General features: G+C 45.8%; 1 protein-coding gene across 1 annotated transcript; it reads left to right on the top strand.

Moving 5' to 3' along the window:
* On the top strand, positions 1 to 25,155 carry LOC124655448 (glycosyltransferase BC10-like). Its single transcript, XM_047194343.1, has 2 exons — positions 1 to 561; positions 24,508 to 25,155. The coding sequence occupies exons 1-2, from the start codon at positions 1 to 3 to the stop codon at positions 25,153 to 25,155; spliced, it is 1,209 nt and encodes a 402-aa protein (XP_047050299.1).
* Positions 25,156 to 27,982: the final 2,827 nt, after the last annotated feature.

The following is a 27,982-nucleotide window of genomic DNA, read 5'->3' as shown; positions in this document are numbered from 1 at the left end:
ATGGTGGTCAACTGCAGCAAAGGCAAAGACGTCTACGCGATGGCGACGGCGCCGCCCAGGAGATTCTCGGTGGACCTCGTCAGGCTGTTTCTGCTCATCGCCGTGCTCACCACCGGCTTCCTCGTTGCCGTCCTCTTCTTCGGCGACGGCGTGGCCGCCTCCAGCTACTACCGCCTCCCGAGCCTCGCCCTCCCCGATGTTCTCCACGCCGTTGGGAGATCGGCGCCGTGCACGGAGGAAAACGAGGTGGAACGCTGGTGGGCTCGACCACCGGCCAAAAGCGCGTGGCACAACATGAGCGACGATGAGCTGCTGTGGGCGGCATCGTTCGAGGCCCGGGCCGCACCGCCGCGGCGGCCATCGAAGCCGAGGAAGGTGGCGTTCCTGTTCCTGACGCGCGGCTCGCTGCCGCTGGCACCGCTCTGGGAGAGATTCTTCAATGGCACCAGCACCGGCGGAAACGGCACGGAGCTCTTCTCCGTGTACGTCCACACCACGCCGGGGTACCGCCCCGACTTCCCGCCGTCGTCGCCGTTCCACGGCCGTCAGGTTCCCAGCCAGGTACGCCATAACAGCTTTGGCCTTTTGGGATCAAAAGATTTGATGCGGCTTGCATGCTCTGTCTCCTTTCTCCACCGTTCGTTCTCCTAGACCATTTTTTTTTCCAGGGACCTCTATATTTTCCTCTACATTTCTAGATAGACGACTTCTCTAAAAAGATTCTCTATATTTTGTCCAATTTTAATAATTTCCCTAAACCACCCCCTATATCACATTCACAAAGATTTTAAAAATATTTTGTAACTAACTTTGTAACGGTTGAAATGACTGTATTTCCTACCGCTATTTTTCAATGTCGTTACATTGATGTGTATCTTGGTTTAAAAGCAAAACTGCACAATTACTAGCAACAAGCTGAAAAAAATGCACAACAAACTAACTTACAGCAACACGGGTCAATAGATAGGTATAATCAGAGCAAAAAAAAAATTATATGAAGCAAGCAGTAGCAAAATTAATAGCAAACATTGACATAGGCATACCCAATGGGCCTGCCGAATATGGTACCCGGGGTTTACTGAAGGCCCATTACCCGAAGAATAAGAAGATTCGGAAGCCCAAGATACTATTAAGGAAAGCTAGAGTTGTAATAGGAGTCGTCGTTTGTAATCTTGCGGGATGGGTTGGAAACCCTCCCGGACTCTGTAAACTTGTGTATTACGAATCCCTTGGCTCCGCCTCCTATATAAGGGGGAGTCGAGGGACAAAGAGAGGATCGAATTTACTGTCAACACAACCCTAGTTTTATATTCGTCGAGTACTTTTCGGCTGAAACCTTCGAGATCTACTTGCCCTCTACATCTAACTAAACCCTAGTCTACAATCCGTAGGCATTGATAAGTTAATCCCTTGTCAATTGGCGCCGTCTGTGGGATCAAGAGGCGACAAGGAGCTGATCCCGATGGCACGTTCAAGATCGTCGATTTCATCAGTAGCAAGCAACATCATGGACAGAGGTAAACAGATCGAAACTGGTCTCATTGATTTTGTTCCTCACCCGCCCTCCCGTTTGGATGCATATGCGTATCTGGAGGAGCCTATGGAGATGACGTTCGGAAGATTCCACTTTCGCGTCGGGAAAGAGGGAACGTATCGTCTCGAAATTCCGATTTCGTCGGGATTGTCGGCGGTCGATTCCGACTTTTCGAACTCAACATCGTCAATCGAGTCAGGCGAAGAAGAGACTTCATCGCCACGCTTCATCAGCACCAGGGCAAGCGAAAAGCTCGCCAAGATCTTCAGTGACATGTCTTTCGAGTCATCCGCGGACTCCTATATAAGCGATGACTCGAGCAGCGTCGACAGCTTCGATTTCATCGACAAGTCCACTACAGTGGGCAAGGTCTTCGCCAATCTTTATGATGGTGTCACCAAACATAGCACAGGTCTGAATACAAAATACCATCAGATTTATGCCATCGGAGAGCCAAGTCGTGATCAGGAGGAAACATCTGAGACTTTTGACGATCTGGGAAATCCATACATCGATCCCTCTAATCTACGACAAGGTCTAGGCAGTAAATACGTCGGGCCTGAGCCTCGCGATAGAGTTCAACTCCCGCAGGCAGCATGGGATAGAGCCGCAAGAGCTATGGATGGCTCAGAAACAATGGCTACAACAGCCACGCCAGCAGAGTTGCAAGCATATCAATATAGGCTCGCACGAGCTGCAAGGGAATTGGAAAAATAGACAGCTGCTTTAAATAGAAGAAAGGAGGCAGCCCCCGCTTCAAGCAGGCGAAGAGCGGAGTTAAGTCGACAATCTGGAACTTCGGGAGATAGCCACAGAGAAGCTCGGAACAGAGCAAGATCAAGACTGCAAAACATACCTGAAGGAGAAAGAAAATACTTGGTTCAAAACCTCGACATGTCTTTTATGTCGATAGACACGATGACGAGGCGGTTCCTCGGCAATGCCCACCATGAGGGGCTTGGGTTTTAGAGAAAGGCGACGACGGAAGTTCCGGGAGCGAGGCGGTACACGACGTACCCAGGTTCACGCCCCCGCGGTGGAGGGTCGCTACGTCCTGCTAGCAATCCACTATATGAATATATGTACGGGGTGCCGCCATAGGCGGAGTTGTTGGATCTAGTCTAGTTCTAATCCGCGGGTTGCGGTTTCTAGGCGTGTCGCCTCTACAATTATGTTTCTGATTGTCTGTCCCTAAGGGGTGCCCCTGCCTGGCTTTATATATCAGCCAAGTTAGGGTTTACAAGAGTCCTAGTAGGATTCATATTGGAGTCTTCTTTCCTTGTAGTCCAAGTTGAGGCGCATGCAGGTCCAGCTCGTCGAGTCCTCGTGCTGGTCCACCTCCATAGTTTGCACCGGGTATGGAAATGTCGAGTACCCGAAGGGTTATGCCCACGTCAGTAGCCCCCGAGTGTCTGGCCGAAGTGAAGCTTCGGGCAGGGACTAAAGTTGTCTTCGCCGAATGTCTTGATCATCTGTTGAATCTTGTGCTTGATGTAGAATCGAAGTTGCTTTCTGTCGGGTGCGCGAAGCGCTCCCGATGGGAGTAGCCCCCGAGTCTATGGGTGGGTGCTTGCAGCCACGCATAGACTCAAGTTGTACTACTCGAAGATCTTGATTGTTGATGCCGATATCTTCAACTTTATTCTTCTTTGTTGGCGTGGTTGCCATATTTTTTTATCGGGTGCGCGACTAGCGCTCCCGATGGGAGTAACCCCGAGCTCGTAGATAAATATGAAATAGTTATGTATAGGGTGTAAAAAATGCTAAGTCAAACACCGTAGACTTTTTCAAGTTCCGAGAACTTGATGCCGATGATTCTGGTGATGCCATAGATAGAGGAGTTGATGATGCAGATGATATCCCAGAGGAGCCGATGATTGAGATGATGGCCCTGAGGAGACGATGATTGGGATGATGGCCCAGAGGAGCCGATGATTCGGATGATGGCCCTGAGGAGCCGATGATTTAGATGATGGCCCTGAGGAGCCGATGATTTAGATGATGGCCCTGAGGAGCCGATGATTTAGATGATGGCCCAGAGGAGTCGATGATTGGGGTGATATCCCAGAGGAGCCGATAATTTTATCGGGTGCGCATCCAGCGCTCCCGATGGAAGTAGCCCCCGAGTTTGGGCACTGATGCTTGCAACCGTGAATAGACTCAAATCGAGCAACCCGATGTTTACAGTTCTCTTCAGGTGCCGTTGACACATTGTTGTTTATTTCAAGGGGCAAAACGCACCTTGAGCATCGTTGATGCCATTGTTTGTAAGTTTTTTGGTAGGTACATGTATATGCACTTTTACCGTGTCAATGCCGTTGGCAAATTTTGAAGGAGCAAATCTTAATTGCCCGTTTAAGCGTATGTGTATTCGTTGGTCAGCAAATTGTTTGAGTGATCAGCTCGTGTTGCAGGTCTTGCTAAACCCGTTGTATGTGCAACTTTGCTTTCAACCGATGCATGTCTTGACCGTGGGTCGTTTTCGTACGTGTTTCATGATCCTTGCTATCTGCGGCACTCTTTGAGGCATCTATAGCAAAGGAAAAGAGCAAGGTCCCCGTTGCTTCATGATCCTTGCTATTTGCGGCACTCTTTGAGGCATCTATAGCAAAGGAAAAGAGCAAGGTCTTCGTTGCTTCATGATCCTTGCTATTTGCGGCACTCTTTGAGGCATCTATAGCAAAGGAAAAGAGCAAGGTCTTCGTTGCTTCATGATCCTTGCTATTTGCGGCACTCTTTGAGGCATCTATAACAAAGGAAAAGAGCAATGTCCCCGTTGCTTCATAATCCTTGCTATTTGCGGCACTCTTTGAGGCATCTATAGCAAAGGAAAAGAGCAAGGTCTTCGTTGCTTCATGATCCTTGCTATTTGCGGCACTCTTTGAGGCATCTATAGCAAAGGAAAAGAGCAAGGTCTTCGTTGCTTCATGATCCTTGCTATTTGCGGCACTCTTTGAGGCATCTATAACAAAGGAAAAGAGCAATGTCCCCGTTGCTTCATAATCCTTGCTACTTGCGGCACTCTTTGAGGCATCTATAACAAAGGAAAAGAGCAATGTCCCCGTTGATTTTGCATCATAGCACTCGTAGTTTCAGAGGCTTTTTAGAGTGCAATCTCTGGGCGTATTTTCCATCGCACCGATGTTCGTTGAAATATACGAACAAGGTTCCTGAGGATGCAGTTCGGGTGTCCCGAATTACTGCAATTCTTCAAAACTTGAGTCTTCATGTCTTCTTGGGTTCCAGCGAACCGGCGCTCCCGATGGGAGTAATAGTCTTCAAATCTTCTTGGGTTCTAGCGAACCGGCGCTCCCGATGGGAGTAATAGTCTTCATATCTTCTTGGGTTCTAGCGAACCGGCGCTCCCGATGGGAGTAATAGTCTTCATATCTTCTTGGGTTCTAGCGAACCGGCGCTCCCGATGGGAGTAATAGTCTTCATATCTTCTTAGGTTCCAGCGAACCGGCGCTCCCGATGGGAGTAACCGCAATAGATCGAAGATATTCCAGTAGCCCCCGAGTAATTCCAGCGCTCCCGATGGGGTCGCATCGGGTCGATATTAAATAAGATGATATCCATTGAATATTCCAGATGATGAATCCATCAACCCGAGAGTGCATCGGGAGAAGATATATCCAGAGCCGAAGGAGATAAATCCATCGAGTAGTCATAGATGATGAAGAAAATAAATCCACCGATTCGGGGAAAATAAATCCACCGAGAGTACTGGAGGTAACGATGTAATGGCACCTCCCCAATCATCGGGTGTGGCGAAAGGAAGAGGAACATTTAGTTCTGCAGGCGCAGTCGAAATAGTTGCACCATCCAAGATAATCCACGCGGCGCCTAGCTGACGTGGCCGATGAAGAGGACGCGGTTGACGTAGCCGATCCGCTGCGGGTGAGCATCCGAATATATCGGGTCCGTAATGTCGGGTCCGCAGCAGGCGAGCCCCCGAGTAAGAAGAGTGCGCGATGGCGGGCGCAGCCGAAATAATTGCGCCATCCAAGATAATTCACGCGGCGGGCGCAGCCGAGATAATTGCGCCATCCAAGATAATTCACGCGGCGGGCGCAGCCGAGATAATTGCGCCATCCAAGATAATTCACGCGGCGGGCGCAGCCGAGATAATTGCGCCATCCAAGATAATTCATGCCGGCGGGCGCAGCCGAGATAATTGCGCCATCCAAGATAATTCATGCCGGCGGGCGCAGCCGAAATAATCCCGCCATCCAAGATAATCCATGCGGGCGTCAAGCAAACGTGGTTGATGAAGAGGACGCAGTCGACATAGCCGATCCGCAGCGGGCGAGCATCCGAATATATCGGGTCCATAATGTCGGGTCCGCGGAGCAGGGCAGTCGACGGGAGAGCTCCCGAATATATCAAGTCCACGATGCAACAAGCGAGCTCCCGAGCGTGGCGACTGTGCGCGGTGAAGCAGTCGAAGCTTGTTCCGATCTGCAGTCATATTACAGCGCAAAAAACTGTGCACAAATAATAGTACGAGCCAAAAAATATTTGGCGAAATAAAATTTTGCAAGTACCAATTAATTGGAAGTATAGCACCTGATTGTTGGCGAACTGAGTCGGGTGCCGCAGCGGCACGGATGGTGTCGGACCTGTCGGTAAGGCAATGCTTCTATTTGATGGAGAAGTTGGTTCCTTCAAAGCCGATGACGATGCAGATTTCTCCGACTCGATGGCGATGAATCCATACGTAGATAAAGTCGTCGGCGGCAACGACGAAGTTGATGAAGTAATCTTTCGGGATGATATGGGCAACTGATGGCCCGATTTGCCTTCTGATATACTTGCGAGAACCGATTTCCACTTCTTCACTTGAATGCTTTTGATCTTCCTTTTCTTCTTTAAAGCATGTATGTAGGTAAAGCTCCATCTTCCTTTTCTATTTCTTCCATGGATTCAGTGGGACATGGCTTCACGTGCCTTCGAATGCTGCTAGCCATGTTTGTATTGGAGATGAATCCATACTCTGATGGGATTAAAAAAACGAAGCGTGCTCGGGTTGGCCTCCTAGAGATTCCTGTATCATGCATACTCGTCCGGCCGATCAGAATACGGCACCACGGCTCCGTTCCGTGCCTGCGCGTGGTATCGTCGAGTTTGATTGCCTCCTCTTTCTTTTCTTCTTTCTACACGTGCATTGCGACGCTGTTTTTTGACGTAGATGAGATGCGCTGCTGCTGTTTTGTTGAGGTCGATCGGCATACGCGTTGTTGATGATGATAAACTTGATGGATCTCGCCCGGATAACGAAATCCAGTCGACGCTTTCCCACAGACGGCGCCAATTGACAAGGCGGTTCCTCGGCAATGCCCACCATGAGGGGCTTGGGTTTTAGAGAAAGGCGACGACGGAAGTTCCGGGAGCGAGGCGGTACACGACGTACCCAGGTTCACGCCCCCGCGGTGGAGGGTCGCTACGTCCTGCTAGCAGTCCACTATATGAATATATGTACAGGGTGCCGCCATAGGCGGAGTTGTTGGATCTAGTCTAGTTCTAATCTGCGGGTTGCGGTTTCTAGGCGTGTCGCCTCTACAATTATGTTTCTGATTGTCTGTCCCTAAGGGGTGCCCCTGCCTGGCTTTATATATCAGCCAAGTTAGGGTTTACAAGAGTCCTAGTAGGATTCATATTAGAGTCTTCTTTCCTTGTAGTCCAAGTTGAGGCGCATGCAGGTCCAGCTCGTCGAGTCCTCGTGCTGGTCCACCTCCATAGTTTGCACCGGGTATGGAAATGTCGAGTACCCGAAGGGTTATGCCCACGTCACACGAGAGGAAACATCATCCCAAGACACCAGAAGCTGGGTATATGGCGACACAGGCCTTTATCCTCGCATCAAGGCCACCTCCAGGAGACCCAAGAGAAGCATTGTACAACATGGCAATGGCAGGAGTTGGAGCCATGGGGACGGCGTTTGCACCGACACCTCCCGAAGGAACAGCAAGGAAAAATAGTCCACGACCTGCGGCAACAACAGCAGCAGCTCCTGAAGGAACAAGTGGAGCAAGAGACACAGCAGCACAAGCAAGGGTGGACAGAGCACGGCAAAATAGAAGAGAACATCGGCATTCTCCAGAAATAAACGACGAGGATATGTGCGGTTTACCATGCTTCACAAGGAGAGTTCGAAAAACTCGAGTCCCTTCGGGATTCCAATTGCCCGATAGTTTCAAGAAATTCGACGGCCTGCAAGATCCAGAGGATTGGCTAGTCGATTACTTAGAAACGGTGAAGCTCACAGGGGGGACCAGAGCAACAGCTATGCAAAGTATTCAGATACACCTGAGTGGAGCCGCGCGATCCTGGATAAAGAAACTTCCTCCAGGATCTATCGACAGCTGGGACAGTTTTGAGGACGTTTTCGTCAAGAACTTTCGTTCCACCTGCAAAAAACCTGCATCGCTAGAGGAGTTGAGGTCATGTCGACAAAATCCAGACGAACCAATGAGAAAGTATATCCAAAGATAGAACATCATTAAAAACTAGGCAGAGAATATATCTGACGAGAGGGCAATAGACGCGTTTGTCGCAGGAATCCGGCGAGGAGATTTTGTCGAGGACTTGGGCAGGACCAATCCAAAGACAGTATCCGCATTAATGGAGATTGCAAACAGATGGGTAGATGGAGAAGATGCCGTTCACAACAAACGACATAGATCACCAGAGGAGGACCGCGGCCGAAATTATCAAAGTAGGCGACGATTTCCGCGGAAATACTCGAGTTATGATACTCCTGGGCAAATTTCGGCTAGCTTTCGAGCAAACACTGGAGGAAACAACAGAGATGATTACCAGAGGAGCAACGAACAGCGAGGCGATAATAGAGATGACTCCCGAAACAATAGGCAAAACACTGGGCCAAGGTTCCAGAGACCTTTTGTGTCCCCCGAAGAGATGATGAATGGGCCGTGTCAGATGCACTTCTTTCTCGACAGCAATGGAAAAAGACAGTCAGGACACTTGCAAAAGGATTGCCGAAACTTCCAGACAATGTTACGATGGGCAGGACATGCAAATGCTCAGGCAGCGCACAGAAATCCTCAAGGACCTAGGAGTGAGATTCATTTGCCACCTCCTCCCGCGGTTACAGATGAAAATCGACATCAGCTCAGAATAGCGGCATCACCTGCTCCACCGCCCTATGTTGATCCTAACTCTAACGGAGCGGTCTCGATGATTTAGAAAGGCAGGCCATCCAATAGAGCCCAGAAAGTAATCTCGCGACAGGTGTTTATGGCAGAGAAGATGCCACCACCAACAGTCGAATACCTTAACTGGTCTGGGCAAGATATTGGCTTTACAATAGCTGATCATCCACAGCAAGTTCCTCGACCAGGGCAGTCAACACTTATCTTACCGGCAGTAATTGCGGGATTTGACGTATCTCGAGTGTTTATAGATGGCGGCAGCAGTTTAAACCTTATGTACGCAGATACACTAAGGAAGATGAATATTTCCCTCGCAAATTTGAAACCAACCGACACACGTTTCCACTGTATCACACCAGAGAAGCCAAGTTATCCGCTGGGGAAGATCAATCTCGACGTTCGATTCGGGACCCGAGAAAATTACAGGATCGAGAAGCTGGAATTTGAAGTCGTGGATTTCCCGTCACAATATCACGCCCTGTTGGGACGGCCAGCATATGCCAGGTTTATGGCAGTATCACATTACACATACTTGTTGTGGAGGTTACCTGGACCTAAGGGACCAATTACGATCAAAGGAAGTTTCGCACTAGCCGACAAATGTGACAAGGATTTTCATCGATCGTCGAAACTTTCGGGATGCAAGCAGAATACAGGGAGTCAAGGCTCACGACTGATTACGATGTGCTACCAGATGTAGGGAGACCTAACAAAGAGACAACCTTTAATACGGCAAAGGACTCCAAGGAGGTGCAGATTCACCCGACAGATCCAAAGAAAACGACGTCCATTGCGGCAAACATGGACCTCGGATAGGAAAGTGCGCTCATCGAGTTCCTCCGTGAGCACTGGAAAATCTTCGCATGGTGTCCAGCTGACATGCCAGGAGTACCCAGGGAACTTGCCGAGCACCACCTAAACTTGGATCCAATAGCGAGACCAATCAAACAACCGTTGCGGCGTTTTTCGGAACCAAACCGCAAAGCCATGCTATCAGAAATTAATCGACTGAGAGAAGCTGGTTTCATCAAAGAGATATCTACCGAGGCCACTTGGGTAGCCAACCCAGTGATGGTGCCGAAGAAAAACACGAAAGTCCTTCGCATGTGTGTCGACTTTACGTGCCTTAATAAACATTGTCCAAAGGATCACTTTCCCCTCCCAAGGATCGATCAAATTATCGACTCCACGGCAGGATGTGAACGTCTTTCCTTCTTAGACGCATATTCTGGATACAACCAGATCAGATTAAAAGAATACGACAAAGCCAAAACAGCGTTCATCATACCGTATGGCATATTTTGTTACAAAACAATGCCTTTCGGGTTGAAAAACGCGGGAGCAACATATCAAAGGATGATGCAGAAGTGCTTAGCAACACAGATTGAGAAAAATGTACAAGTATACATCGACGACGTCGTCATCACATCAAAAAAGGGGGCAACATTAATCGAGGACTTGAAGGAAACCTTCGACAACCTCGACAAATTTTACCTTAAACTTAATCCGACGAAGTGTTCTTTCGGCGTCCCTGCAGGAGAACTTCTCGGGTTCCTAGTATCAGCAAGAGGGATCGAAGCTAATCCCGAAAAAATCCAAGCTATCGTAACAATGAGGAAGCCAACAAAGTTGAAAGACATACAACAGCTAACGGGGCGAGTCGCAGCTTTAAGCAGATTCGTCGCCAGGCTAGGAGAAAAGGCGTTACCATTCTACGCCCTCATTAAACAAGGAGACAAGTTCCAGTGGAACGAAGAAGCGACAGAGCTTTCGAGGATCTTAAACGGGCAATCTCGACACCACTGATCTTGGTGGCGCCAAGAGAAAAGGAACCTCTCCTGCTGTACATAGCGGCTACGCCTCAGGTGGTCAGCACGGCGCTAGTTGTCGAACGAGAAGAAGAAGGAAAACTCCATGGAGTGCAGAGGCCAGTATATTTCATTAGTGAAGTATTATCACCTTCAAAACAGAGGTACCCGCAGTACCAAAAGCTAGCATATGGAGTATTCACAACCGCAAGAAAATTGCGGCACTATTTTTCGGCGCATCCGATAATAGTGGTTAATGAGGCGCCTTTATCCAACATACTCAACAATCCAGAAGCCACAGGCCGTGTCTCCCTTTGGGGAATATTACTTTCTCCTCGGGACATCACGTATGAAAAGAGAAAGGCAATAAAGTCGCAAATTTTACCAGATTTCATCGCAGAATGGATGGAATTGCAAAACACAGGACCTCCGGATTTATCGAGAACCTGGACTATGAACTTCGACGGGTCCAAAAGGTTAGAAGGAGCTGGAGCAGGGGTGATACTCATATCACCTGAAGGCGACAAATTGAAATACGTCCTGCGGATGACGTTCCCAAACGCATCTAATAATGAGGCAGAATATGAAGCCCTTATACATGGGATGAAGATGGCGAAAGCCTGCGGCGCGACTCGACTAAAAATCTTCGGCGACTCACAGTTGGTAGCACAGCAAGTCATGAACCAATGTGACGCAGTCAATGATAGCATGGTGGCATACAAGGAGGTGTACAACGAGCTTGAGAAGTTGTTCGATGGATGCGAAGTAAATCACATTAGTAGGCTGAGCAATGATGAAGCCGACGTTCTCGCAAATATCGGGTCACAGTGCCTCCCAATCCCGCTAGGGGTGTTTTGGGAAGAAATAGCTGAAAGATCTACAAAGACAAAGGTGCAGAAGAAGACGAAGGAGGAGAAAACTTCGGCGCCTCACAAAGAAGCTCGAGATGAAGAAGAGGATCAGGAGATGGTGATGATGGTAGAAATTCCATGGATGCAAGCATACATATCATATATCCTACGGAAAGAAATACCTGACGACCCAATTGAAGCAAGACGAGTTATTCGACGATACAAAGCCTTCACAGTGGTCAAAGGGGAGTTATACAAGCGCAGTATTTCGGGAGTGCTGCAAAGGTGTGTTACACCCGAAGAAGGAAGAATAATCTTAAAGGATGTACACGAGGGAATATGTGGTCACCATGCAAGCAGTCGAGCTATCGCAGCCAAGGTTTTTCGAGCTGGATTTTACTGGTTGACAGCAATTGAGGACGCAAAGGAGATAGTGCGAACTTGTGACGCATGTCAGAGATTTGCCGCAAAACCCCACTCTCCGGCAGCAGAATTAATGCCAATACCCTTATCCTGGCCCTTTGCTCAATGGGGTCTCGATATGGTGGGAAAATTACACAAAGCTTCGCCAGGAGGATACGAGTACATGTTGGTTGCTGTCGACAAATTCACCAAATGGATAGAAGCAAAGCCGATAAATTCACCAGATGCAGCATCAGCAATAAAGTTCGTGAAGGGTATCGTTTTTCGGTTTGGAGTACCTTGATGTCTACGGGTGCTTCTATTCTTGTAGACAGTGTTGGGCCTCCAAGAGCAGAGGTTTGTAGAACAGCAGCAAGTTTCCCTTAAATGGATCACCCAAGGTTTATCGAACTCGGGGAGGAAGAGGTCAAAGATATCCCTCTCATGCAACCCTGCAACCACAAAGCAAGAAGTCTCTTGTGTCCCCAACACACCTAATAGGTGCACTAGTTCGGCGAAGAGATAGTGAAATACAGGTGGTATGAATAAATGCGAGCAGTAGCAACGGCACCAGAAAAGTGCTTTGCTGTCCAGGACTGGTGTGTGGTTGATGGTGGTAATATTGCAGGAAGTATAGATGCAGTAAAACAGTAAACAAACAGCGATAGCAGTATTTAGGAACAAGGCCTAGGGATCATACTTTCACTAGTGGACACTCTCAACATTGATCACATAACATAATAAATAGATAGATGCTAGACTCTACACCCTCTTGTTGGATGATGAACACCACTAACTGTGTAGGATTACACAAACCCTCAATGCCGGAGTTAACAAGCTCCACAATATTCAATGTTCATGTTTAAATAACCTTAGAGTGCATAACAGATCAACATAACCAAACCAAGTACTAACATAGCATGCACACTCGTCACCTTCACACTACGAAAGGAGGAATAGATCACATCAATACTATCATAGCAATAGTTAACTTCATAATCTACAAGAGATCACAATCATAGCCTACGCCAAGTACTACACGATGCACACACTCGTCACCATTACACCGTGCGGGAGGAATAAACTACTTTAATAACATCACTAGAGTAGCACACAGATAAATTGTGATACAAAACACATTGCAATCATAAAGAGATATAAATAAGCACTTCACTATGCCATTCATAACAGTGAATAAGTATTCTGTGAAATATAGCCTAAGAGACCCACACGGTGCACACGTGGGACAAGGAGTCTCCGGAGATCACATAAGTAAAACCCACTTGACTAGCACAATGACATCTAGATTACAAGCATCATCATATGAATCTCAATCATGTAAGGCAGCTCATGAGATTATTGTATTGAAGCACATAGGAGAGAGATTAACCACATAGCTACCGGTACAGCCCCGAGCCTCGATGGAGAACTACTCCTCCTCATGGGAGACAGCAGCGTTGATGAAGATGGCGGTGGTGTCGATGGAGGAGCCTTCCGGGGGCACTTCCCCGTCCCTGCGGCGTGCCGGAACAGAGACTCCTGTCCCCCAGATCTTTGCTTCGCGATGGCGGCGGCTCTGGAAGGTTTTCTCTGGTTTCGTCGAACGTGGTAGGGTTTTCGCGACGGAGGCTTTAAGTAGGCGGAAGGGCGGAGTCGGAGGCCTGATAGGGGGGCCACACACTAGGGCGGCGCGGGCCCCCCCTTGGCCACGCCGCCTTACTATGTCGGCGCCCCGTGGCCCCACTTCGTCTCCCCTCCGGTCTTCTGGAAGCTTCGTGCAAAAATAGGAACCTGGGCGTTGATTTCGTCCAATTCCGAGAATATTTCCTTACTAGGATTTCTGAAACCAAAAACAGCAGAAAACAGGAACTGACACTTCGGCATCTCGTCAATAGGTTAGTTCCGGAAAACGCATAAATATGACATAAAGTATGCAAAAAACATGTAGATATCATCAATAATGTGGCATGGAACATAAGAAATTATCGATACGTCGGAGACGTATCAGCATCCCCAAGCTTAGTTCCTTCTCGTCCCGAGCAGGTAAACGATAACAAAGATAATTTCTGGAGTGACATGCCATCATAACCTTGATCATACTATTGTAAGCATATGTAATGAATGCAGCGATCAAAACAATGGTAATGACATGAGTAAACAACCGAATCATAAAGCAAAGACTTTTCATGAATAGCACTTCAAGACAAGCATCAATAAGTCTTGCATAAGAGTTAACTCATAAAGCAATAAATCAAAGTAAAGGTATTGAAGCAACACAAAAGAAGATTAAGTTTCAGCGGTTGCTTTCAACTTGTAACATGTATATCTCATGGATATTGTCAACATAGAGTAATATAACAAGTGCAATATGCAAGTATGTAGGAATCAATACACAGTTCACACAAGTGTTTGCTTTTTAAGGTAGAGAGAGATAGGTGAACTGACTCAACATAAAAGTAAAAGAAAGGTCCTTCAAAGAGGAAAGCATCGATTGCTATATTTGTGCTAGAGCTTTTATTTTAAAAAACAAGAAACAATTTTGTCAACGGTAGTAATAAAGCATATGTATCATGTAAATTATATCTTACAAGTTGCAAGCCTCATGCATAGTATACTAATAGTGCCCGCACCTTGTCCTAATTAGCTTGGACTACCGGGATCATCGCGATACACATGTTTTAACCAAGTGTCACAAAGGGGTACCTCCATGCCGCCTGTACAAAGGTCTAAGGAGAAAGCTCGCATTTTGGATTTCTCGCTTTTGATTATTCTCAACTTAGACATCCATACCGGGACAACATGGACAACAGATAATGGACTCCTCTTTAATGCATAAGCATGTAGCAACAATTAGTGTTCTCATATGAGATTGAGGATATATGTCCAAAACTGAAACTTCCACCATGATTCATGGCTTTAGTTAGCGGCCCAATGTTCTTCTCTAACAATGTGCATGCTCTAACCATTAAAGTGGTAGATCTCCCTTACTTCAGACAAGACGGACATGCATAGCAACTCACATGATATTCAACAAAGAGTAGTTGATGACGTCCCCAGAAAACATGGTTATCGCACAACAAGCAACTTAATAAGAGATAAAGTGCATAAGTACATATTCAATACCACAATAGTTTTTAAGGCTATTTGTCCCATGAGCTATATATTGTAAAGGTAAAGAATGGAAATTTTAAAGGTAGCACTCAAGCAATTTACTTTGGAATGGCGGAGAAATACCATGTAGTAGGTAGGTATGGTGGACACAAATGGCATAGTGGTTGGCTCAAGGATTTTGGATGCATGAGAAGTATTCCCTCTCGATACAAGGTTTAGGCTAGCAAGGTTATTTGAAACAAACACAAGGATGAACCGGTGCAGCAAAACTCACATAAAAGACATATTGTAAACATTATAAGACTCTACACCGTCTGCCTTGTTGTTCAAACTCAATACTAGAAATTACCTAGACTTTAGAGAGACCAATTATGCAAACCAAATTTTAGCAAGCTCTATGTGTTTCTTCATTAATAGGTGCAAAGTATATGATGCAAGAGCTTAAACATGAGCACAACAATTGCCAAGTATCAAATTATTCAAGACATTTTAGAATTACTACATGTAGCATTTCCCGATTCCAACCATATAACAATTTAACGAAGAAGATTCAACCTTCGCCATGAATACTATGAGTAAAGCCTAAGGACATATTTGTCCAAATGCAACAGCGGAGCGTGTCTCTCTCCCACACAATGAATGCTAGGATCCATTTTATTCAAACAAAACAAAAACAAAAACAAACCGACGCTCCAAGCAAAGCACATAAGATGTGATGGAATAAAAATATAGTTTCAGGGGAGGAACCTGATAATGTTGTCGATGAAGAAGGGGATGCCTTGGGCATACCCAAACTTAGATGCTTAAGTCTTCTTAGAATATGCAGGGGTGAACCACCGGGGCATCCCCAAGCTTAGAGCTTTCACTCTCCTTGATCATATTGCATCATTCTCCTCTCTTGATCCTTGAAAACTTCCTCCACACCAAACTCGAAACAACTCATTAGAGGGTTAGTGTACAATAAAAATTAACATGTTCAGAGGTGACACAATCATTCTTAACACTTCGGACATTGCATAAAGCTACTGGACATTAATGGAACAAAGAAATTCATCCACCATAGCAAAAGAGGCAATGCGAAATAAAAGACAGAATCTGTCAAAACAGAACAGTCCGTAAAGATGGTTTTTATTGAGGCACCAGACTTGCTCAAATGAAAATGCCCAAATTGAATGAAAGTTGCGTACATATCTGAGGATCACGCACATAAATTGGCATATTTTTATGAGCTACCTACAGAGAGGCAGGTCAAAATTCGTGACAACGAAAGAAATGCTATCACTAGCAGCAATCCAAATCTTGTATGAACCTTACTATCAAAGACTTTACTTGGCACAACAATGCACAAAACTAAGATAAGGAGAGGTTGCTACAGTAGTAACAACTTCCAAGACACAAATATAAAATAGAGGTACTGTAGCAAAATAAACACATGGGTTATCTCCCAAGAAGTTCTTTCTTTATAGCCATTAAGATGGGCTCGACAGCTTTAATGATGCACTCGCAAGAAATAGTATTTGAGGCAAAAGAGAGCATCAAGAGGCAAATTCAAAACAAATTTAAGTCTAACATGCTTTCTATGCATAGGAGTCTTGTAAATAAACAAGTTCATGAAGAGCAAATAAACAAATTTTAATGATGCACTCGCAAGAAATAGTATTTGAGGCAAAAGAGAGCATCAAGAGGCAAATTCAAAACAAATTTAAGTCTAACATGCTTTCTATGCATAGGAGTCTTGTAAATAAACAAGTTCATGAAGAGCAAAGTAACAAGCATAGGAAGATAGAACAAGTGTAGCTTCAAAAATTTCAGCACATAGAGAGGCATTTTAGTAACATGAAAATTTCTACAACCATATTTTCCTCTCTCATAATAACTTTCAGTAGCAACATGAGCAAACTCAACAATATAACTATCACATAAAGCATTCTTATCATGAGTCTCATGCATAAAATTATTACTCTTCACATAGGCATAATCAATTTTATTAGTTGTAGTGGGAGCAAATTCAACAAAGTAGCTATCATTATTATTCTCATCATCAAATATAGGAGGCATATTGTAATCATAATCAAATTTATCCTCCATAACAGGCGGTACTAAAAGACTACTATCATTATAATCATCATAAATAGGAGGCAAAGTATCATCAAAGAAAATTTTCTCCTCAATGCTTGGGGGACTAAAAATATCATGCTCATCAAAACCAGCTTCCCCAAGCTTAGAACTTTCTATATCATTAGCAACAACGGTATTCAAAGTGTTCATACTAATATGTTCCATGGGTTTTTTAATTTTCGCATCAAACCATCCATGTCTTAAATCAGGAAATAGAATAAGAAGCTCATTGTTGTCCATTATGCCAAACTAGTGTAAACAAGAAACAAAAAGATGCAATTGCAGGATCTAAAGGAAATATCTTCGAGCACACACACAACGGCAACGGAAAAGTACTTTACTCGGGACCGGAGTATGAGTGCCTTTTACCTTTCCTCCCCGGCAACGGCGCCGTGAAAAGTGCTTGATGTCTACGGGTGCTTCTATTCTTGTAGACGGTGTTGGGCCTCCAAGAGCAGATGTTTGTAGAACGACGAGCAAGTTTCCCTTAAGTGGATCACACAAGGTTTATCGAACTCGGGGAGGAAGAGGTCAAAGATATCCCTCTCATGCAACCCCGCAACCACAAAGCAAGAAGTCTCTTGTGTCCCCAACACACCTAATAGGTGCACTAGTTCGGCGAAGAGATAGTGAAATACAGGTGGTATGAATAAATGCGAGCAGTAGCAACGGCACCCGGAAAAGTGCTTTGCTATCCGGGATCGGTGTGTGGTTGATGGTGGTAATATTGCAGGAAGTATAGATGCGGTAAAACGAGTAAACAAACAGCTATAGCGATATTTAGGAACAAGGCCTAGGGATCATACTTTCACTAGTGGACACTCTCAACATTGATCACATAACGGAATAAATAGATAGATGCTAGACTCTACACCCTCTTGTTGGATGATGAACACCACTAACTGTGTAGGATTACACAAACCCTCAATGCCGGAGTTAACAAGCTCCACAATATTCAATGTTCATGTTTAAATAACCTTAGAGTGCATAACAGATCAACATAACCAAACCAAGTACTAACATAGCATGCACACTGTCACCTTCACACTACGGAAGGAGGAATAGATCACATCAATACTATCATAGCAATAGTTAACTTCATAATCTACAAGAGATCACAATCATAGCCTACGCCAAGTACTACACGATGCACACACTTGTCACCATTACACCGTGCGGGAGGAATAAACTACTTTAATAACATCACTAGAGTAGCACACGGATATATTGTGATACAAAACACATTGCAATCATAAAGAGATATAAATAAGCACTTCACTATGCCATTCATAACAGTGAATAAGTATTCTGTGAAATATAGCCTAAGAGACCCACACGGTGCACACACTGTCACCTTTACACACGTGGGACAAGGAGTCTCCGGAGATCACATAAGTAAAACCCACTTGACTAGCAAAATGACATCTAGATTACAAGCATCATCATATGAATCTCAATCATGTAAGGCAGCTCATGAGATTATTGTATTGAAGCACATAGGAGAGAGATTAACCACATAGCTACCGGTACAGCCCCGAGCCTCGATGGAGAACTACTCCCTCCTCATGGGAGACAAGCAGCGTTGATGAAGATGGCGGTGGTGTCGATGGAGGAGCCTTCCGGGGGCACTTCCCCGTCCCTGCGGCGTGCCGGAACGGAGACTCCTGTCCCCGGATCTTTGCTTCGCGATGGCGGCGGCTGCGGAAGGTTTTCTCCGGTTTCGTCGAACGTGGTAGGGTTTTCGCGACGGAGGCTTTAAGTAGGCGGAAGGGCGGAGTCGGAGGCCTGACAGGGGGGCCACACACTAGGGCGGCGCGGGCCCCCCCTTGGCCACGCCGCCTTACTATGTCGGCGCCCGTGGCCCCACTTCGTCTCCCTCCGGTCTTCCGGAAGCTTCGTGCAAAAATAGGAACCCGGGCGTTGATTTCGTCCAATTCCGAGAATATTTCCTTACTAGGATTTCGAAACCAAAAACAGCGAAAACGAGGAACCGGCACTTCGGCATCTCGTCAATAGGTTAGTTCCGGAAAACGCATAAATATGACATAAAGTATGCAAAAAACATGTAGATATCATCAATAATGTGGCATGGAACATAAGAAATTATCGATACGTCGGAGACGTATCATACCTCACAGCATTGTCACAGACAATGGCAGCAACTTCACGTCGAAGGAGTTCAAGGCATACTGCGCAGAAGTAGGCATCAAATTGCACTTCGCGTCAGTTGGGCACCCGCAAACTAACGGTCAAGTCGAGAAAGCCAATGGTATTATCTGCAATGGTATCAAAAAACGCCTGTTAGGACCACTTGAAAAAGCTCGGCACACCTGGCCAGAAGAGTTGCCAAGTGTTTTGTGGAGTATTCGAACAACGCCAAACACGGCGACGCAAGAAACTCCGTTCTTTTTAGTCCATGGAGCTGAAGCAGTATTACCGATCGAAATAGAGCATGACTCCCCAAGAGTCACAGAGTATGACGAAGAAACTTCAGGAAGAGCTTTGGAGGACGACGTGGATGCACTCGATGAAGCTCGGGATGAAGTACTCTCACGAGTCACCAAATACCAGCAAGACCTGAAAAACTACCACAGTCAACGGTTGCGGCCAAGATCTTTCCTGGTGGGAGATTTGGTCTTACGGCTCAATCAGCAAAGTACGGAAAAGCTCGAGTCACCATGGCTGGGCCCTTACATCGTCACAGAAGTAATCGAAGGAGGAGCGTACAGAATCAAGGACAAGAAGACAGGGGTTCCCGAGAAAAACCCCTGGAACGTGGCGCAGCTCAGGCGTTTCTACGCCTAGAGTCGAAATATAGTCCTCCTTTGTAAAAATACAATGTACTGAAACGCCCGCGAGTTTTCAGACGCACTCTTTTCCTTTTCAGGGCACCGAGTGGGGCTGGAAAGGTTTTTAATGAGGCGGGCTCGCGGTGCTGCAATATAATAAAATATAGTGATGAGATACACATCTTTTCGTCGACATACTCAGAGGCTTACGCCTCGAAGTTACAGCACATACACAACATAGAAAAATCCAATATGCAAGAAATATTTCGCCTTGGTATCAAATACCTCGCCAAATAAAAAAAAATACAAAACAGCAATCAGCAAAGGAACAAAATACTCGGGGGCTTATACCCGTAAATATAGTATCTTCAATAAAAAGTTGTTCGCCTTGGTTTACAGCCTCGCAAAGTGTGATGAAGATGGAGATATGAAGGATAGAATTGGGAGTAAGGTGGTGAAGTTGCAGTCCATACATGAAAAGCAACCCCCGTAAGAAATTGTGGATGGGGGCAGAAAGACCGCGGATGAGATGGTTGACAAAACTAACCCGGTACTCCATTGGAGGAGTTGGATAGCTTTCCTCACTGGGGAAGCGAAGCGCGTCCTGCTTCTTGCTAATCCCCAGTTTCTTCAGCAGATTGATGTCTTGTGAGGAGATTTTGGATCTCTCCCACTCTGTGTTCGCCAGATCTTCAGTCGCCATCTTTGATTCGGGCGTGCTGTGCCTGGTGAGTCTGCGCGGAGGCATCAACAATGGCGCTGGAGTAAGAGGCGAGTATGGTTGAGCTCAAGAGCTTTGCGGCGCAAGGGAGGATTTGTGACAGAGAAGAACAGAGGAGCGGCGCGAGCGAAAGGACTAAAGGAGGAAGACGACGCCCTTATATAGGGGTGCGATGAACCGTCACGCCGTTGGATTGACAAAGTTACGCCACAGATGGTGTACACGTGGACAAGGGGTAAACGGTAAATTCATATAGATGAGAAAGTTCAGCAACTACATTACGTGCGTCAGGAAAAGCGGAGGACGTGTGTCCCCCACTTGCATGACGTGTCAAAATAATGCGGAGTTTGGGCCCGCAAGGCAGTGAGAGAGAACATCTCGCGATTTTCCAGATACAGTGATCATGGCTGTCGTCAGCAATGATGTCACCTTGACAAGAGAAAATTTCGGCTACGAAGGTTTGTAAAGAATGGAGACAGCAGAAGATTGATGGATTATTTCAAGAACCTTTGATCAAATACAAGTTTTTGCCCAAATGCTCGGGGGCTACTTTGGAAAAAATGAAAAGTTTGAGAAAGACAAAATAGAAATGGTGTGAGCCTATGATCAAATACAAAATATTTGCTCATAGCCTCGGGGGCTACTCCCATCGGGAGCGCTGTTCGCGCACCCGAGATATTTGAAAATTTCGGGAGAGAAAGAAAATATAGCGGCATAAGGCGTGGAGCCTACACCCAAGCACAAGTCCTTGGCTGTAGCCTCGGGGGCTACTCCCATCGGGAACGCTGTTCGCGTGCCCGATGAAATTAAAAAAAAAGAGAAAAGAGAAAAAGATAGAAGAACAAGAGAATATATTTCGAGTTATATGCATAACTCTACATATACTCCCATCGGGAAAGCAATATAAGTCATTCGTTGACTCAATAAAATGTGACATTCCAACAGCCGAATAAGCACTCGACAATACATTCTCAGAACGCCAAAGTTGCGATCAATTTCTGAATGCCGCAAATTTGCGAAGGTAAGACCCCAGATCCGTTCTGAGTGGCGTGGCGCCGTCTCTGACGTCGGTTTGCTACTTTTATCCGTATCAACAGATACGAAGAAAAATCCTAACGGACGCGTTAGGTACCCGATAAATATGGCCGGGACTCGACGGAATGGTAAGACCTTAAGCGGCACCTGTCGAAGTTTACACCAGTATCCCGAGATCATGTCCGGGGACGTGATCTTGAAGTAGGTTTTTGCGGATTGCCACTAGAGCAGTTAACTAGTACCTGATCCGTCAGATGAACTAGCCCCAATTACCATTATCCCTGTACAATATAGAAATTCATATGAAGAAATATAGAGAAGTTTAAAGTTGTCGAGTAAATATAAACAGTGGAGATTTTCCCTGATTCTGCGATTCAAGCAAAATCTTGGGGGCTACTGACATAGGCATACCCAATGGACCTACCGGATATGGTACCCGGGGTTTACTGAAGGCCCATTACCCGAAGAATAAGAAGATTCGGAAGCCCAAGATACTATTAAGGAAAGCTAGAGTTGTAATAGGAGTCGTCGTTTGTAATCTTGCCGGATGGGTTGGAAACCCTCCCGGACTCTGTAAACTTGTGTATTACGAATCCCTCGGCTCCGCCTCCTATATAAGGGGAGTCGAGGGACAAAGAGAGGATCGAATTTACTGTCAACACAACCCTAGTTTTATATTCGTCGAGTACTTTTCGGCTGAAACCTTCGAGATCTACTTGCCCTCTACATCTAACTAAACCCTAGTCTACAATCCGTAGGCATTGACAAGTTAATCCCTTCTCAAACATCAACAAGCATTAAAAAATTCTGACACATCAATGTATATATATATCTGAAAATTGACATCAAACATTAGCAACTCCTCCACCGCAGCAACATCCTCTCATCCCTGGCCGCAAGGTGCCCCTCCCTAGCTCGACCACATCCCCTCCTCTCCTGCCGCAGAGAACCTCCACCGGTGCGCCAAGGTCGATCTTATTAGCGCGTAGAAGAGACAAAAATGTATCAGACACCTATGGCACAATCAACAGCGACATGCATCATAGGCTCGCATCAAGAATGAACACAAAAAAGCCTCATATATAGGGTCACACAGAAGGCAAAGGGATTGTCCCAAACCAAGTCTAGTGTACATGGAATGTGCTTGCACATAGGACTAGGTTTAAGGAGAATCTCTTGCCTTGCATTGTGCCACCTTGTAATCATTGGCCAACAACAAAGAATGCCTAATATAAGCAAATATGTAAGGCCTCATAACACAAATCACAGCGAACACCACAATTGATGCTATTTAACCAAGCACAATGCAGAAGGAGGAGTACTTGTGCATTGTGCAAGATTGGATAGCACCACCGTGGTGTTAAAATGTTTCCACGTTCAATCACTGTGTCTGTAATCATTGGCTCATCACAACAACTGAAAAATAGTTACAGCCTCATATAGTTGTTGGACAGACAAGTCTTAGGGACGGGTTAGTGGATCAAGTGCATTGCTAACCTTCATTGTTAGGACAATGGACATTGTTAAGTAACTCCATCCCAGATTTGGGACACGTTTACATCATCGGTCACAAAAAGGAAATCAAAAAAGGCCTCATATATAGGTACAAAGCATTCACATGGATGGTGGGAGCGAAATAAGAGAAATGCACACTTCTGTGTAGACATACCTCTAATTTTGGTCACACCATCCCATTAATACATATACCAGTTTAATCATAAGGCTCATATATGAATATCACAATGAATGAAACATATGCCTCGTAAGTGTAGCGTATGATTCAGCTACCATTGCAACACTGCTCAAGGTCTAAGAGATAATCAAACATTCATCAAATGCCACACACAACCAATTTGGTCGCCTAATTGAGAGAAATTGTTGAATGTGCAGCTACCCCAGTGATCTACACATTGTCAAAGTTATAATCATCCACATAAGCATCCATTAGAATGCATGTAAGGGTACGCATCAAAGATCTGATCCAGGCGGTGCAAAAAAACTCCATCCTCACTTTGCATCTATAGTAAAAATAGTGTAGGTGGTATGTTCATCTGATCTGCGAACGATGTACCGTGCATGCGGATAAGAAGTTCTAGATCCAATCAAATCCTTAATAAGGAACTAAAAACAACTACGTCGTAGTCCTAATTGAGATGAACATAGGCAAACATCTAGTGGAAGCAAACCCTCACGATAACCCTAACAAATCTAATTTGCATGTCATGGCAAAGTGCACAACCGTCAGTGTTGGCACAGATCCACGATGAAGAAGCTACAGAGAGGAGGGTTGAAAATCTTATCGCCATCGTTGAGATCGACGACGAGCTCGATGTCACGTCGTTACTCGCGGTGATTCTCCCGTCCGGGTTGCGGGTTGCGGCTATCATCACGGTCGGTGTCGCCATCGTCTCCTCCACCGTTCCCACTCCTCCTCCTCGCTGCAATGTGGCAGATTCGGCGACGGTAGTGCAACCGCAGAGTTTGGATGTGACAGGTTGGGTGTGAGAGTGGAAGAGGGAGAGCGAGGGGAAGGAGTGGGTGGTGAGGCGATTGATGGCATGTGTTCCCCCCGCGGGCCAAAGGGCCTCCAGGCTACGAAACATGCCCTAGGAATGTCCAATTAACTGGCGTTTAGTACAATTGCGTTTGTAGTTTTTCGAAAGGGAAAACTCAGCGTCGACATCTGCATCGATCGATGCATATAACCTTTTATTTATTTTATTGAAGCTCAAGTGTCAAAGTACTATCGAGTCTGTAGCGGTCTATAAAAGGATGTCAAAAATCTCAACCATTGAAATTTCTTAGTTTAAGAGCAACAAATCTCCAATGTTCATTTTGTCTCGATTTCTAATTGTGTAATAGATAGGCTACGAATTCTGATTCGAGAATGCCACATGGTCATGTTAAAAACAAAAGACTGCCACATGGTTGTATAGCCTTTATGTCTTATATATATACCTCAGGTGACGCAGTGGGGGAGGCCGAGTATGGTGGACGCGGAGCGGCGGCTGCTGGCGAACGCGCTGCTCGACCATGACAATGAGCACTTCGTGCTCGTCTCCGAGTCATGCATCCCTCTCCATCCTCTTCCCACCATCCACGCCTACCTTACCCGCTCCGTCCATAGCTTCATCCAGGTCATTGATGACCCAGGCCGGGACGGCCGGGGCCGTTATCACGCCGGCATGGCCCCTGACGTATCCATCTCGCAGTGGCGCAAAGGCTCGCAGTGGTTCGAGCTCCGGCGATCTCTTGCCGTGTTCGTGGTTGCTGATGGCCGTTACTACCCTAGGTTCCGTGAGGTGTGCCGGCCTCCGTGCTATGTGGACGAGCACTACCTCCCCACGGTGCTCACCATTGTGGCGCCGGGGAGCATAGCCAACCACAGTGTTACTTGGGTCGACTGGTCCCGTGGCGGGGCGCACCCTGGAAGTTTTGGTACCAAGGATGTAAGGGAGAAGTTCTTGGAGGGGATGGTGGGGAAGAAGGAGAAGAAAAGGTGTACGGGCAATGGGCAGTTGGAGGAGGCATGTTTTTTGTTCGCAAGGAAGTTCGCGCCAAGCGCGCTGCAGCCACTGCTCGAGCTTTCTTCCGGGATCCTCGGGTACTAGCTTCGCTGCATGTATCAGTCTATCTGTATGTATTATAGCTCCTACTCAACTCACTCTACAATTGATACAGAGAGGAATTCTTTCTGATGTAAGAAGGACATGAAGAGCTTTCACATGTATAAAACACTGCTATATGAAACAATATAAGAATTTAACAGGTCAATTGTAGTGCTTCAGTAATAAACAATCATTTCACATCCCTGCGATTCTCAGATCAGCAGTTTTCTTCAACTATCAGGTTGGTAGAGATTTCAGTCAACATCCTTTATCGCGGAGATTCAGTAAGACAACATGTGTTCAATAATTGGCAATTTCAAATTACTGAAATACTGATAAAGTTCACTACAAGTATAAACAAAACACTTCGGAAAACACTATGAATGATAACTGTGTTTCGTCCTATTAAACACTAGATCTTTTATGGTACGATTTGCTGTGATCTGTCTGATTGATCGTTAGAATGTTAGTTCGTCTGGAAGAACATGTATTGCTTAATACTTTAGGAGCCCATGTTGGCATTCCCGTCCGTTTTGACAATGTAATGATAGAAAATTCCGAAATACTTGATGCTGAACTGAGCAGAAATGCTACTTTTACGATAGGCAAATTTTCCATCTCATTGCGTGTTCGCTGATATCTTCTTATTCACGGTAAACAAAATCTTCCTGTGTATTTTGATGTCATGAATTCTTCTAACAATCGGTGCTACACCACTAAAATCTGCTTTTGCTCAAATTTCTGTTTGTTTGGTTTTCTGATTTCATTCAATACTAAAAAAAGCCTTTTCTATTTCAGTTTACATAAATTTCTTTCCTAAGCTAGAAAATCTTTACCATACACATCAGAGGTATATAGTCGGATCGACAAGATGCAAATGCACAATGTATGTTTTGTTTTATAAAAAAGAGATTTAACTGACTCAATAGTTTTAGTCAGGGCGATACAACTAAGAAAATTATGCCCAACTTTACATAACAAAAATGCACACAACCCAATGTAGCATCAGGTAGCAGTTTCTTGGATGTTATTGATGGAATTTATATGTACTAAACATATTTTGCAATTACTTTTGGCGCGTGCTAGCTCTCACTCGGCCGATCGGTGACCAAAAATTAGTCGTTCCCTGCGCATTGGATCAGCATGTAACGTCCAAACCTAGACTAAACATAGTTTTACACCCCCATCCTCCAGTTTCACGAAATTAACCTGCGATCCCAAGCACATGCAGTTAAACCAAAGGGGAATTTCACAGCAGCCCCTGATATTCCCAATATATATATGTAGGGTTCGTTGCATAGAAAATAAAAAATATTCTACGGCAAGGACGAATAAAATCAAGATCCAATCTATGTAAAAGCCAAGATCTAATCTATGAGATCGGAGCAACGAGAAAGAAGAGAGACTAACCCTCGAAGATCCAAAGTCTTAACGAGATCAGATCTCGTGGTTGATGTGAACGATCCTTCCGGTGCTGTAATCCGGCAACACTTCCGTACTCGATCACACATACGGTATCGATGACGTCCTTCCTCTCCTCGTTCCACCGGGCAGCGGAGGAGTAGATCCTCTCGGAATCCCAGCAGCACGACGGCGTGGTGGTGGTGGTGAAGGAGAATTCCTGCAGGGCTTCGCCTAAGCCGGAGCAGGAGAAACTGGGAGGGAGGAGAGGTTGCAGGACTAGGGTTTCAGGTGGGGGGCTATGGCCGGCCACCCCTCCCCTCTTTATATGGTGGGGGGTTGGCTAGGGTTTCCCCCCCTGCCCAAACCCATCTAGGGCCGGCGCAAGGGGGAAGGGGGGGGGGGACTTTCCTTCCCCCCCAAGCCTTCCATATTTAGGGTTTCCCCTAAAACCCTAGGGGTTTGTCCGGCCTGGGCCTTGAGGGCTGGTGCACCTAGCCCATTAGGGCTGGGCAGCACCCCCTTGGCTCAGGTGGCCCCTCCCGGGGTCGTGGACCCAGGGGTGGCCCCTCCGGAACCTTCTAGAAGCTTCCCGGCTTCCACCGGAAAGTTTCCGAACTTTTCCGAACCCCGAAAAATAACTTGCCTTATATGAATCTTATCCTTCGAACCATTCCGGACCTCCTCGTGATGTCCTGGATCCCATCGGAGACTCCAAACAATATTGAGTCTCCAACTCATATTCCATATCTACTATACGACATCGAACCTTAAGTGTGTCACCCTACGGTTCGTGAACTATATATGCGGACATGATCGAGACACCTCTCCGATCAATAACCAATAGCGGGACCCGGAGATCCATAATGGCTCACACATATTCAACGATGACTTCGTGATCGAATGAACCATTAACATACGATACCGATTCCCTTTGTCGCGCGATACTTTACTTATCCGAGGTTCGATCATCGGTATCTCTATACCTAGTTCAACCTCGTTACCGATAAGTACTCTTTACTCGTACCGTGGTATATCATCTCTTGTGACCTTGTCACATGCTTGCAAGCTAATTAGATGACATTTCACCGAGAGGGCCCAGAGCATATCTATCCGTCATCAGGATGGACAAATCCCACTCTTGATCCATGTGCTTCAACTCATACTTTCAGAATACTTAATCCCATCTTTATAACCACCCATTTACGAAGTGGCATTTGATGTAATCAAAGCACCCATCCGGTGTAAGTGAGTTACACGATCTTATGGTCGAAGGATTAGGTTACTATCTATCGAAAGCTTATAGCAAGACGAACTCAATGACTTGATCTTATGCTACGCTTATTATGGGTGTGTGTCCATTATATCATTCTCCTAATGACATAACCTTGTTATTAACAACATCCAATATTCATGATCAGGAAACCAT

Source organism: Lolium rigidum, chromosome 1 (assembly GCF_022539505.1).
Source record: "Lolium rigidum isolate FL_2022 chromosome 1, APGP_CSIRO_Lrig_0.1, whole genome shotgun sequence".
In the NCBI taxonomy this organism is placed as follows: Eukaryota; Viridiplantae; Streptophyta; class Magnoliopsida; order Poales; family Poaceae; genus Lolium; species Lolium rigidum.
Note: the sequence above shows the minus strand (reverse complement) of the source record. Positions and strands in the feature narration are given on the sequence as shown.